The sequence below is a fragment of the Protomyctophum parallelum genome (assembly GCF_964188405.1).
Source record: "Protomyctophum parallelum genome assembly, chromosome: 6".
Lineage (NCBI taxonomy): Eukaryota > Metazoa > Chordata > Actinopteri > Myctophiformes > Myctophidae > Protomyctophum > Protomyctophum parallelum.
Window position 1 is genome coordinate 30537825 of NC_139701.1, and position 14776 is coordinate 30552600.

Consider the following 14776-nt stretch of genomic DNA (forward strand, 5'->3'; position numbering starts at 1 on the left):
GAACAAATTATTATGTTGTAAAAAGACCAATGTTCAATCAATGGGCAAACAATTTGTACATTGAACCTTTACCGATGTAGCCAACATATGCTCTTACTTTTAAGAACAAACACATCCTCTACAGTAAACACTGAAGGCTTGCCAGATGATCCCTAATGTCAGGTATAGTGTGTTATGTTAGGTGTGGCCTGCCATGCCCTGTGGTATACATTACAACAGGTTCATTGTAATTTTAGTAATTGTCACACTTTTTGTCGTTCACGCAAAATAAAAGAAAGACAATATGTAAAAAAGGGGGATACATTTGCTCATTTCAATGGGGGCCCATTCATCCATTAGCATGGCTACAACAAATATAGTCCAGGGGTGCACACACTTTTTTGACTTGAGAGCCACTTAAAAACATTTGTGCACAGCAGGCCCTTTTGATGTCAATCAATCAAGTCACCTTAATTCAAGTGGCAGATGCCAAAAATTGTCTGTCCATTTGGTCAGAAGGGACTGGTGATGGCGGCTAATGACGTGCGTGCTTGGTGCGCACATGTAAGTTGTCTATAAATTATTAAGATCTCTGGTTAAGGTTTGTTACCCCTGGCCTCAGGTGCTGGCTCTGGCTATACAATCTATTTAGCTTCGCCACCCCATGCATAGCTATACTGATACCGTCGTTCTCTATACAGCAAAGCAGGCAGGAAGACAGCCCTCCCTTCAGTATGGCTCAGAGAACCAAGGTACCTAGTCGGTCTACAAGCATACATTCTGCTTACTCACCTCACCATTCACCACCCTGTCAGCTGACACGCACGCACGCACGCACGCACGCACGCACGCACGCACGCACACACACACGCACACACACACACACACGCACACACACGTACAGGCCTACACCATGTAAGTTCTTGTGCTTGCACGGTACAAAAATAAGGTATATTGGCTATGAACAGCTATACACCACATCACTGGTTCCAGAGTTGATTAAAAATGAATGCTTCGCTGTTTAAGCAACACATAGCCTAATGGCCTTAAATTGAAAAGACAGTTTATACTTTCACTGACTATTATTTGGCTAATACATTTTTTTATAGACATTTAATATTCATAAATTATTAATAATAAATAAGTAAAGTATACAGGCTTCATTTGATTCAAAACTATCAAAGATCTGTGTAGGCCTATACAAACATTTACAATTTTTTGTTATAAGCATTTTGCCTGTAACAATTTCAATTAAGGTAACAGACAGACAGACAGACACGCGCACACACACACACACACACACACACACACACACACACACACACACACACACACACACACACACACACACACACACACACACACGCACGCACACACACGCACGCACACACACACACACACACACACACACACACACACACACACACACACACACACACACACACACACACACACACACACACGCACGCACACACACGCACGCACACACACACACACACACACACACACACACACACACACACACACACACACACACACACACACACACACACACACACACACCAAAACAAACGGTACCAACTTGCATCAAGTAATAGCTACACGGACCAATTTTACCAGCGCACAATGGGAGGGTCCTAAAATGATGATCGACTTGCCTTGGACAAATTAGATCACAGACATTATTGTCATTGTAAAACCTAGACCAATGAAAACCAGCTGGCGGAAGAATTGTAAACTTGAGGTTGTACATGTTGTAAACATACGGCGTCGGGAACAGAACGGTTACCAAATGACCCGTTTGTTGTGAATATAACGTTTGAGAATGTATCAGTCTGTCAATAATTCTAATTGTTTTAACGTTAGTCTGTCGCTCTAAGGTCATTGCCCGTCGTGAAATGTGAAACTCGTGCGATAACCATAAAATGACGTTGTCAAAGACAGCACGTTCTGTGTTCAGTCTTTTAAATCTCTTTAGAGCTTTGTGAACATTTACGTTAACTATGCTGTTGCTATATATGTCCACTAGAATATGGAGATGTGGCATTTACACACCTAAGACAAGGTTTGTGTCAACATTTGTTACTGAACTGTATTGATATATTAGTGTAGCCATGTTCTTATTGTGTACTAGGCTACTCATGTAGTTGACATGAATCATAAAGAGGCACTTTTAGGAGTGATAACTGATAACCAGGTCCATTATTGTTTTCTGATAGGAATAGTTATGTAGCCTTATTAGCCTACCTTCACTTAATATATAATATACTGTAATATGTACATTACATTATTATTCTTTGTGTTTATAATTTGTTCTTGTATTTTGACAAGATTAGATATTGTGCTATATATTTACTACATAAGTATAATACTCTTTTTTTCCCCCATTTCCACAGACTAGTTCCAGTTAGGAGATGCTTAGGCACCTGCAGTGGTATCCTGGGTGCTATGAGTGACGCTGAGACCATCTTTGCATTATCGTCTGGCCAAGGCAGGTGTGGTGTGGCTGTAATTCGTGTCAGCGGCCCTGCCTCTTCTGCGGCCCTGAGGAGTATGGCTGGAATCTCAAAAGACCTGCCCACTCCCCGCACCGCCCTCCTGCGAAGCGTCACGCACCCCTACACCAAAGAAGTGTTAGACCGTGGGCTCATTTTCTGGTTCCCAGGTGGGATATACTTTGTCATTTGTTTACATTTACTAACTAGAAATGCACTCTCTCTCTCAAGATGCCAACTCGCGCCGTGCATACGTATGGCCTACTTGTGCGCAAGCAGAGCGCGCAAGTACTGCTACTAACTAATGTCCATTACAACTGCTGTTCTAAATCCTTCAGACCCGCTATTGACCTTATACCAACCTTGAAACGTACCTTAGTTACGTCACTATCGACAGCCAATAAGGGACAACCATTCTTACCCATACATACATACATACTGTACATACAAACCCAGCCAATCACTAAACCTACATTAGTTACATCATCAAGAATGGTGTTCCCTTATTGGCCAGTGGACAACACCGACATACCCAGCCTATCGCAGTACTTGCTCTTTAGTGCTTGTGCAAGTAAAAATCACACCCGTGTGAAATGAGGGGCACTCTTGTTACCATACATCAATTTATGTTAGAGGACATTTGACATTGCTACATAATGTACATAAGGTGGTCCCTTATTGGCCAAGCACTCCCACCAACATGTGATTTGCTTGTTTACATATGACGTACGTTTTCCCTTCAATGTCAATGGTGTTTAATGTTTTGATTTTTAATTTATGTCATATTTAGCAGAATTATCAGCTCTTATCATACATCATCATCTCATACTGGCCAATCAGAATGCCTGTTGCATGTGATTAGTTAGCTGATTTGCTCGTTTACACATGATGTAAATTTTCCCTTCAATGTCAATGGCGTTTAATGTTTTGATTTAATTCTCATATTTTTAAGTTCATATTATATTATTATTTAGCGGAATTCTGACGTAATTTCTCCGTTTATTGTCAATGGCAAATCTTGAGACGTGTGGGGACAAAAGCTGTTTATAGAAGGGGCTAGCGCCCCTTATAAATCACACTTTATCGTCAGACATCATATATCACGTGAGTCACAAATCCATCATGAGAGATGGATTTTGTGTCAGAATTGGGGATGCATTCCTTTACTGTCAGAATGAGGTTTGATCAAGATATGATGCAATTTAACCCATTTAGACCCGAGTTAAAAACATTCACTTTGAAAGAATATATATTCAAAGATCGGCGCCACATTTGTACGATAAAAAAAAAATAGCAGACCTACAAGCTCGTAGCGCGCCACCGAGTGGCGCGCTACGAGCTTGTAGATCTGCTATTTTAACACCAAATGGGGTTCCCGCCCAAAACGGGATTAATAATAATAGGCCTACAGATTTGTCTGTCACCATTATATTGTAGTTAGATTAGCAACAAAGAAGACAGATCTACATACATCAGAAAATATATAATTCCTGGGCACTTCAGGAGAGACTACCCAAATAAAACAAACTGGAGCACTAGACTGGTCTGCACGTTCTGTCGAGGGCCTAACCACCGCAAAAGCTCCTGCAGGAGACACACTGCCTCGACGACTTCCAACAACATCAGCAGCGTGGAAGCAGGAGTGGTAGTCATCCGGGCCCTCCCGCATCCATCGCATCTGGGACCCAGGAGATGGTGCTATAGGAGGAGACGACCTACCACGCCGGCAATGGACCACACTGATTGGTGTTGGTCGCTTCCAGGCATCACTGCAGAAGTGAAGTGGGGCTTGGCGGACAGTGCAGTATGCGAGTGCCTGAGTGACCCTGAGAAGACATAATCATGTAATAATATACAGACCACCCTCGGAAGCCAGCGTCTTCGACCTGGAACCAGAGATGTGGGCGTGGCTTCACCGAGTTGGACCTCTGACGTTACACGAAAGAAGCCTGACTATTGTTGTACTTATATCACAAGGCCTACACAGTTGTACAGTATTTTTGTTGTACTTATATCACAAGGCCCACACAGTTTTACAATAGTTTTGTTGTACTTGTATCACCAGGCCCATACAGTTTTACAATATCTTTGTTGTACACCAGGCCCACACAGTTTTTGTAGTATTTTTGTTGTACTTTTACGACCAGGCCCACACAGTTTTACAGGGTATTTTGTTGTACTTGTATCACCAGGCCCACACAGTTTTACCGGGGAAGACAGTGCAGAGTTCCATATTCACGGTGGCCCTGCTGTTGTCACCTCCATCTTACAGGCATTGGGTAAGAACCAGATGCGATCTGTTACAGCTTGATTTAATAAAGTACAACGCATACTGTAATAGGATATGACATAACTAACTGTGAAATGTGATACAATCTGTATCACATTTCACTGTTATATAAAAAGTTTTCAAGTGAGCATTAGATCATAGATTGTAATTTGTTCTATACAGTATATGGGTTAGCAATGCATGCACACAGCTTGCAATCAAAAAGCCATACGAATTCAAAATAACAATAGAAACTGCAGATACCCCGGCGTCTAAATAGCACACATGATGATGAACACTGTGCCATAAATTCTCATTAATTATGTGAGTACATGTTTGATATCACACCATTTTATTATGCAGTACTTGAGTATACACTGGACGCGTTTTTCGGAAAACCGATGGAGAAACGCCGCTAAAAATCTGAAAAATGCGCCCGGTGTGTGGAGACCTTTACAGTATGCCTAAACTATACTTGGTTATGCATCTAAAACAGAGACACTACAAGCATGTTGCAACATAAACACATTTTTGCTGAGAGGAGGATTCAGTTTCCATAAATCCTTTGGAACCCTTACCCTATATGACATACATTATGATTTGTATTTTGTATGATATCAAACAGGATACAGCACTATACTACTCTATTCTTTTTTTTTCTCCTTCATACAAAGCCAACCCCAAAAGCATCAGGAATATTTGTTTGCCTCTGCATTCTTACACAATCAGATTGTAGTTTGTTGTCTTATAGACCAGTCTCTATAGACTTGATATACATGAAGCTTCTACATCTACAGTACAGCTACAGTACAGTATAACATTTTATGGTGCTATAAATGGTCTGCATTGATATTGGGCATTTTGTGCTTTGATTTAGGTGTTACATTCACTCATTCCCTTACACATTAATTCACATACTGTACCAAGTTCTACCAACAGTAGAGACATGCAAGAGCAAATGCTGCCTATACTGTGTATACGCTGGCAATTAAGTGTTATTAAGTTGTCACAGTAGCACTCTCATTCGGTATGGTTCCTGTTTAGAAGAGAATGCATTACACACACTCTGCAGCTAGAGGGCAGTATTGTATAAATCAAGGATTGTTCACACTTATCATTGGCATGGTCTGCAATATTCACAGTGGTGAAGTGATGAAAAGTTGTAAGAGTTACATAACAGTACTAGTACTAGCCTATATTATTCATGGGCAACTCGAGCATTAGCTGTAATTAAAGGTACATGACAGTTATAGATAACAGTCGCTTGTATAATATATATTGATCAAATAATAACAATAGCAGCAGCACTTTACTTCATTTTATACTTTAACTCCCAGGGGTACCTGGTAGCATCTACGTGCAGGAAAACCCCATGTGCTGAATGCTATTGTTTTTAGTATCCTCCTCTCCTAATTAACTTTGAAGAATGTCAGAAAACATAACCTCTTTAACCCGCCCATCAGTGGCTGTTTTCGTCATTCAAAGTGAACTCTGGGTGACCCTTTGACCCTGCATTTGACCCTGCCAAAGTTTGTTTATGTGTGGATGTGTGTTCTAGGGATATCAAGTATTTTCTTACTTTCTTAGCGATTATACTTTCGATTACTTTTTCGACTAATCGAATAATCAAGAAACAAATGTTTTATACTTAAAAAGTTTATTTATCAACGACTTGATTAGCCACTTAAGCATTATTTTACACTTAGTCACACAACTGTGACATGCAAACATAGTGACGCACGACACATACAGTAGCTAATCTACAATCTCACTTGTGAGCTTGTAGATCTGCTATTTTCATTATATATTTAAAACCTTTTTTCCACTAATGACATGCCCAAAATAGGGATTGATTATTAATCGATTATTTTATGAAATGAGTTTGATGTGGAGGTGTATAGGGTTTTCATGTTTGTACGGTGTGTGTGTGTCTCAGGAAGCCTGCCCAGCATGAGGCCAGCTGAGGCAGGAGAGTTCACGCGGAGGGCCTTCCATGCAGGGAAACTGGGTCTAACAGAGGTAAGACACAACAGAAACACGTGCAAACAGTCACGTGCGCACGCACGCGGAGCACATTGTTTGGACTTGGCATTGTGGGTTCACAATGTGCATTGCACACATTGATTGCAACACTTTGCGTTCAGCAAATTGAGGAAGCGCTTTCTTCATTTATCCTAGGGGAAGTACAAGAAAAAGTTGCTGCTATGTGTGTCAGATGAGTAGTGATGGAAAGAAACGAAGCGTATGCATAGTTTACAGTAGTTGCACGCCATGCGCAGCAAAAATATATTATTTACGAGCTCACAACGCGTCATGCTGCAACACGTTAGCTTGTAGTAGATCTTCGGTGCCGTTTTAGCAGCAGGTGTACATATAAAGTAGAAGAATGTGTCTCCACTCCGTGTGCACTGTGCATTTTGGAGAATGCATCTGGAAAAAGAAAGAAAGGGAGAGCCATCTTCATGCAGCTGATAAAAAGAGCCTACCTCTTTTAACGTAAGAATGTGGTGTGTAGATTGCATGCTTTCACTTCATGCACGAGAACTTTCGGTTTCTCGCTAGAAAATCATTCTGGGCATCTTCAGCTCTCTGCCACTTAGATAGGACTGTGCCTCACGCTGGTCGCAAACCTGGTTCTTAAAAAGGATGCCACCTGACATTCTGATTCGTTTTATTAATGTGACACAAAACACTCTAATTCAGGTCTTTAGCGGGTACACAGTGCCCACAAACACAACCCCCACCGTGCAAGTTAAGCCAAGCTACAAAGTTCCGCCGTTAAAATAGGGCCCTCATAGTTAAATAACCATGTAGAATTTACAGAACTAGACATCCAGACAGTTCATACAGTAGTAATATAAGTCCAGATAGTTCAATAGTCTACGCAGCCCTCCCACCTATGTCACACCACCGATATATCTGACTCATAGGGCTCCATTAAGCAGTTCAATATTATTACTAATCATATTACAGTTTTATGAGCTGGGGGCGTGTGGTATGTCATATTGCAATTTTGGGCATGTTAAGAAGCGCTTTCGACACCCCGTGGATTGCGCAAAACGGCCTTGAATTAGTCATGGGTGTGTTTAAGGAGTGTTTGAGACGTACCCAATCAACATGTCCGTACTATTCTCTTTACCAGTCAGCTGATGTCACATACGGAATGCGCACTTTGGGGATCGTGGTATTACATTTCTTCAGGCTGGCACCATAGAAGACATGACATGACTTTGTCACATTTGGGTTAATTATTCCTATTGCACTGCATACTGTCTTTCTATTTAAAAACACCAGTAAAATAACGTTTATTATATTTTATTTCATTCAAGTCATGATGAAGGAATGAGTTGAATGCTGCTGCTTAATGCTGTGCCTGTGGCCCCGATGGTATATGGTCTTCGCTCTTAGCATTTTATTGAAGAAGACTTGAATCGGGTGTGATACAGCATATGAAAGCAAACCTCCCACGGATTATGGAGATGTTTTTATTTATTTTTAAGGTTGAGAAATGAAAGAATTATGGCCGTTTCTAATCTCAACATTTTACAAAAAAAAGACGCAAAAAGAGGCTGTTGCCATGTCTCATAGAAACAAGTAAATAGGTCTATAAAAATAAGCGCATATAACAGGGGTCTGTAACCTATTTTAAATGAAGTGCCATGTTTTTATTTTCTAGATAGTGAGTCTGCCATATCCAGATTAATTTTAATGACACCACATTAAAATAAAAAAACATATTTTGATTGTCCACAAATATATAGTTCTTCCTTCTTTTTAAATATGTTCTTGCACATTGTTATAATGATCATTATATATATCCCCCTGCAGTCAGAGTTCATAGTTTTAATGAATGAATGTGATGCATTGTGAGCTGGTATAGATCTGCTATTTTCAAAAGTAATCTTGGAAAATTTTAATTAAATTTTTGGATTAGCCGTCCTTAGTTGGGCAAATGCATTAATCTGGGGATCCTTGACATGGGAATGTGCTGTGTGAGGATCACTGGTTTAAACAACATTAGGAGAAAAGCCCAAATAACCACTTTAGAAACAAGAAAAGCAACCACAACTAGTAGGCTACAACTACCAATATTTACAAGCAACTTTACAGAAAAAGAAGCCGCTTATAATAAACAGACATGGCAACACTCCAGCAGCCTCCCAGAGCCGCTCAAGTGTAAAATCAAACAGTGCTTTTTGCGTTTATGAGGTGGTCAGACCCATGTCTAATCGTTATGCGCTGAGTGTTTTTAGGTCAAGGGACTTAATAGCAAATTGCGCAAAGCGAAAATAATTAACATATGGTCACTCCCACAATGCTAAAATATTCAGGAACGCCGTATGCCATATGTGTGTGCGTTCAACACGGGCCGATATGCCTTTCATAATACGATTGTGCGCAGAGCGAGGGCAATTTATGTATTACCCCATTGTAAAACGGATCTTCAAAATGGCACCCTAAGTCTTGATTTTAGATCCCAGTAAATGACCAGGATTTCAAGCAAGTGTGAACGGGGCTACAGTGAAATTTGTGAATTTATGCTCCTTTTTCCTTAGGTTGAAGGTCTGGGAGATCTAATCCATGCTGAGACTGAGGCCCAGAGGAGGCAGGCTCTCAGGCAGATGTCTGGTGAGCTGGGACAAATCTACCAGGACTGGAGCTACAGGCTGAAACGGGTAGGTAGCAATAATGTACAACGCTTGATAGTGTGGCAAACTACATTTACGTCATCTTTTTCATGCCAGAAATAGTAGATAGGCACTTTTTCAATAGAAAATGTGTCATTATTGCTTAGTGGCATGTCAAGAGGGTTGTGTGATTGAGTGATTGAAATGTTTATTTCACAGTATGTAGAATGAGTACATTTCAAACGAAAGCTATTCTACGTCCGAGCATAGACATGGTAACGCCCCACCTGCCTCTGATTGGCCTACCGACACTGCCCGTCTTGCCTGTCCTCCGAGATGCAAGGGTATTCCGTGGTGGGAAATAGTACAAGGGAATGGAAACAAGCGTAACTTGTAACTTTAATTTTTGTAGAAGAGGCCAGCCGGGGCGCCTGATGGAGGGGAAAGGAACTGGTTGGAATAACGTGTTCCTTCCACGCACTACGTCCAACAAGGGAAACTCCCCCCTGTCAGCTGTAAAGGAGCAACTTGGACAATCAGGCATGAAGGAAGCATGAGTTCAAGTCCGTTGCTCTCCCCATGTCCCCCATATATGGGGACTAGGTTGGCGGAGGGTGTGTAGAGCCCAGGATCACATTAGATAATTGATACAGGGGTAAAAAATGGGTTAGAAAATCGTGGGATAAAAATGTAAAAGCAAAAAAACGAAGAAGCAAACTAATATTGTTTGTGCCATTTGCTTTGATTGAATAAAGTGTTAGTGTTGATTATCGTGTATTAATCTAATTATAGTAAACTAATACTGTTATACTAAAAAAGATAAAGATCAAGGGAAAAGAGACCTTTTTACAGTACAATAATGTTTCAAGTTTACACATGTATACAAATAAACAGGCCAACGGCTTAAACAATATTAGTTTGCCTCTTCTACAAAAATAAAAGTTACTGTCGTGCGTGCCAAGCTGTCATTCTCTATAGCCGAATATAGGAGTCGTACTTGTATTATTTATTTATTTCTCACCACAGAGTAACCTCGCGGCATGTATCTTCCACCTCGGAGGAAACTCTGGTAAGGCTGGCAGTGTCTGTAGGCCAATCAGATGCAGGCGGGGGGTTACCATGTCTATGCTCGGACGTAGAAAAGATATACGCATTTTTGTTTTGGGAAGTCTGGGGCCTTGTGATAAAGTTGATGCTGATCTCATGGTGCCGTAATTGCAGGCCTGCCCCCAGCAATTGGAGTTCTAATGTGTTGTTGGTAGACGATGTAGAGCAGTAGCAGAACAAAACTAGAAAAAGTGCCCTTCTGGGCACAGGTCTCCACCAGGATACCATCAGGCTGTTGAAAACTGTCAAGTGGCATTTCTTCCTCAGCCTAGTGGGAATATGCGTGCACAGTTTCATCGCAATCCGACGCTGCGTTGAGGAGTTGTGGCGATTTGTACAAAGCGGGCTACTCCTGAAAACTGTAGGAGCCAATCGTGGCCAATCAGGATGGAATATGAGAAATCAAACAAACCTGTCTTGATCACATGACTATGGAGATCATGTGTACCGATTTGCGTGAAATTTGGATAAAATCTGAAGGAGTAATAATAGAAAATGTGTTTTACATATGTCGGCCTCCTGGTGGCGCTATAAAGAGCAGATGTGAAAAATTCCAGGCAAAGGTTTTTCCTTGGCCTCTAGGGAGTTGGCATACAAAGTTATCCACAGATCCGTGCAGTTAGAGGTAAAAACACTTTCCGGCCAGTTATAGCGCCACCTTGAGGCTGAGTTGAAATTGTTCATGTGGCATTTCGTCCTCGGCCTAGTGGGAATGTGGGTGCACAATTTCACGGAAATCACGCAATGTGTTCATGATTTGCAGCATTTTGTTTGAAACTGAGCACTCCTGTGAACTTTGGAAGCCAATCTTAACCAATCAGGATGGAGTCTGAGAAATCTGAAAGACCGGTTTCGTTGAATGGCTCTAGAGAGACTGTGTACCAATTTGCGTGATGTTTGGACAAAATCTGTAGGTGTACTGTGCAAAAACTTGTTTTGCACAAAGCGGCCTCCTGGTGGCGCTATAACAGGCCGTTCTGGAAAGTTTGGGGCAGAGGTTCATCGTTGGCATCCAGGGAGTGTGTGTGCAAAATTTGGCATCGACCAGGTTAACGGTGGCCGAGATTAGCTGCTCACGGACACACACACACACGGACGGACGGACACACGGACACACACACGGACGGACACACGGACGGACGGAGTGCAAAACATACTCTCCCCCCATGCCTTCGGCCTGGTGGAGACAATAATAATAGAATGGAATCAAATTGAGGTGAAATTACAGATTTTGGATGAGTATAATAGTTGCCAACTGAAAGTCGTAATAAAATCTATAGCTGCAACTATTGATTATTTTATTTACGGTTATTCTATCAATTACTTTCTAAATCAACAGTCAACAACAATATACAACAATATAAACGAATCGACACAAAGCATTCCAGTCAAAATATATATTTTGAGCGGTGCCTCCGCTCCATTACACAGCTATGTATGTCCATATGTATGTATGTGTGTCCGAGCACGGAAAGCTGCAACACGGTAACTCTGTCATTTCTCGACCGTTTCGGACGCGGGCCCCCTGGTCGGTCTGGGTGAAGATTCTTTCCAAAGATAATCAAAGTACAGTACAGAGCACAGTACACTACAATGCAGTACAGAGCACAGTACAGTACAGTAACTATAAAAATCCATGTATAGTTGCACCGCTCACTTCACACAGGTGTGATTTGTTTAAATAAAAAAATTGTCCACTTTACCAAAGTCTTTGTGAGGTGCTGGTACTGGCAGCAGTTTTATGAAATCATAAAAAATACTGTACATTCTACATATCTCCTTTTAAATTATTACCAACATTTCAACAAGCTGCCTTGGCTGGTGAAGACAGCTTGTTGAAACATTGGTAATTAAAATAATTGAAATGGAGCTGCAAATAGAGTATATTACTCTATTTGCACCCCTATAATTTAGTCCTGCATGTCTGACTCTGAGAAAGATTAGTTTCCAAGTACAGAATATTGCTCTCAAGACTCTGATGTTTTCACACAATAGATTACAGAGGCTGGAGTTCATCCACAGTGAGTGTACTTTATGTGCAGCCAGCAGTGATACTCTAGAGAAATTAGATTGTTACGGGAAAGTCGCTGGATTGAATTTCCATAAACCACATGAACCTAGTCCCTTAATTCTGCTCAGAGACAGAGGTGTTCGGTGAATATAGACCATGGTTGTGTGTAATTCTGCATGGTCTTCTTGGCACCACACCTTAGCCGAAGTGCCAGAAGGAGTCCCTTGAGAAACCATGTGCAGATCTCCATCTCTATTTTAGAATGACGTTTCTCAGAAGAAGGTGTTTTGGACTGGCTTTTTTTGCACTTGGCTTTTGCACTGTTGTGAAACGATAACCGTATTGGAAGGCAAAGCATCCTGTTTTTGTACAGCTTCTAGTGCAATTGTGTGTTGGCTCCCGATTCATGTAGTGTCAATTAAGGCACTGATCTGTATCTGTTGCACTGATATGTATTTTCCGTCATTATCAGAAACTGAAAAGGGTCAACAAACAACAAAACAGAAGGAGTAACCTAGAATATACCTGCTAGAAATTAAGTTTGACTTTACTTTACAAATATAGGACATAATTATGTCGTGGCCTGCCTGCACTCACATTGTGAGACTTGTCCCGGGACTTAATCGGTTTGACAGCTGGTATTGATAATTTCCATTTGTTCTGCCAATTATGGCAGTTACTTTATTTACTTGCGTACAGGAATGTGTTTTTATGGAGTTCATTGAGTTTTTATGGAACTAATCCTCAATGAGCCACTATGGTGACAATCTTCCTTGGACAATCATTGCGGAGGATACAGTCAAGTTGAAATCTTACAATAAATGCACCACATCTCTGTACAATCTGTGCAGTCCACGTAACTCAACTTTGACACGCATTCTACACCACCACAGGGAGTGCGGTGCCCGGCCTTGGGTTGGGTCGGTCGGATACACAGTTGTCGAGAACCACCACAAAATGCACTGGTCAGGCTCTGCCAGTGGACCGAATGAGCCCAAGAACCTGTAGATTTCCCAACCTCTGCCTCAGCCAATTGATTGCCATAGCAACCCCACACCTGCCAATTCATTACTTAGCCAGTCCACTTTTCACAGTCAGTTTGCACTCTTCAGACACAGGCAGACGGACAGATACAGAGATTTCCATATGGATAAAACGGGTGCTATAATGACGGGTATTGCGGGTATTACGGGTATTGCATACTAGGTTCCCAACTTGCATCGTTCCCAAGTAGGCCGGTGGCCGACGGGCACAAGTCTAGTAGCCTATATTAAAGTTTAAAGTTTAACGTTCACTGAACTTTAGTTTTACTACTACTGCACAACACCATTGTATGATGAATTACACTTACTGTAAGTAGTAATTGATCGTGATAACACATTTTAGAAATATATACATGTATATATATATATATATATATATATATATATATAAATAACGCTTTTCCGTTATTTGATTAATGAAGAATAGAATAACTGCTACGAAAATATATATAGTTTATATATAATAGTTTTCAGCCATCATTTTTGGCAATAGCAGCAGTTGTAGAAATCGTAGTAATAATAAATAATACATTTTATTTAGAACACACTTTACATTTTTGCACATCACAAAGTGTTACAGGGTTTAAACATGAACAAAAAAGGGTTTGCAAAGAAGTACTGCTTAATTCCCAAAAGGTGTGTACTGCAGACTCCATTTTTTATGAAAAAATATGAAGGGTTTATTTTGAGCAAGGCAACCATTATGATCAATGTGTATCGACCTAGCAGGTCTTCATCAGGGTCTTTCTGTAGATCAGATCGATTCTCTGCAGTCCACACCTTTAGGGAATAAAGCAGTACTTTGTCAGGTGAAACCTAGCCTCGGTCCCAGGCTTACTTATCTGCGAAAAGAAAAGCCTTGTCACAACCTAAGGCTGAGAAGCTATTGGCGGTTGTATCCTCCGGAATATCCGTCAGATGTATTTCCCCCGGATACGATATTTTCCCGACCAACACTTTTTTCATTTGCGGAGAATGTAAACTAATTTGTAAAGCATCAACGTCATTTCCTTCGGCGATACTTCCGCTAAAATCCCGCACTTCCGCTGATAGTCTTTTCAGTCGCGGTCTTGCCCAGGGTGGGTGAAACCTAACTAATGAAAGCTCATGAAATGTAGACGACAAGATCACCTAGTCATACTGACTAGGTGATACTGACTGACCAATGGGAGTGTAGTATGCTTGCCTGCCTCCTAAGCTATGCCACACGCACAGTGAAAGGGCTGATTTCCGCACCGCAGCGT

General features: G+C 41.1%; 1 protein-coding gene across 1 annotated transcript in view; it reads left to right on the plus strand.

The window, feature by feature from the left end:
• The first annotated feature begins 1756 nt into the window (after positions 1–1756).
• gtpbp3 (GTP binding protein 3, mitochondrial) overlaps positions 1757–14776 on the plus strand; it is a 35955-nt gene continuing 22935 nt past the window's right edge. The window contains exons 1-5 of the mRNA XM_083768176.1: positions 1757–2044; positions 2376–2644; positions 4667–4753; positions 6680–6762; positions 9300–9419. Coding sequence (XP_083624302.1) covers positions 1983–2044; positions 2376–2644; positions 4667–4753; positions 6680–6762; positions 9300–9419 — 621 coding nt within the window. The 5' untranslated portion in view covers positions 1757–1982. The remainder of the gene's footprint in view (positions 2045–2375; positions 2645–4666; positions 4754–6679; positions 6763–9299; positions 9420–14776) is intronic.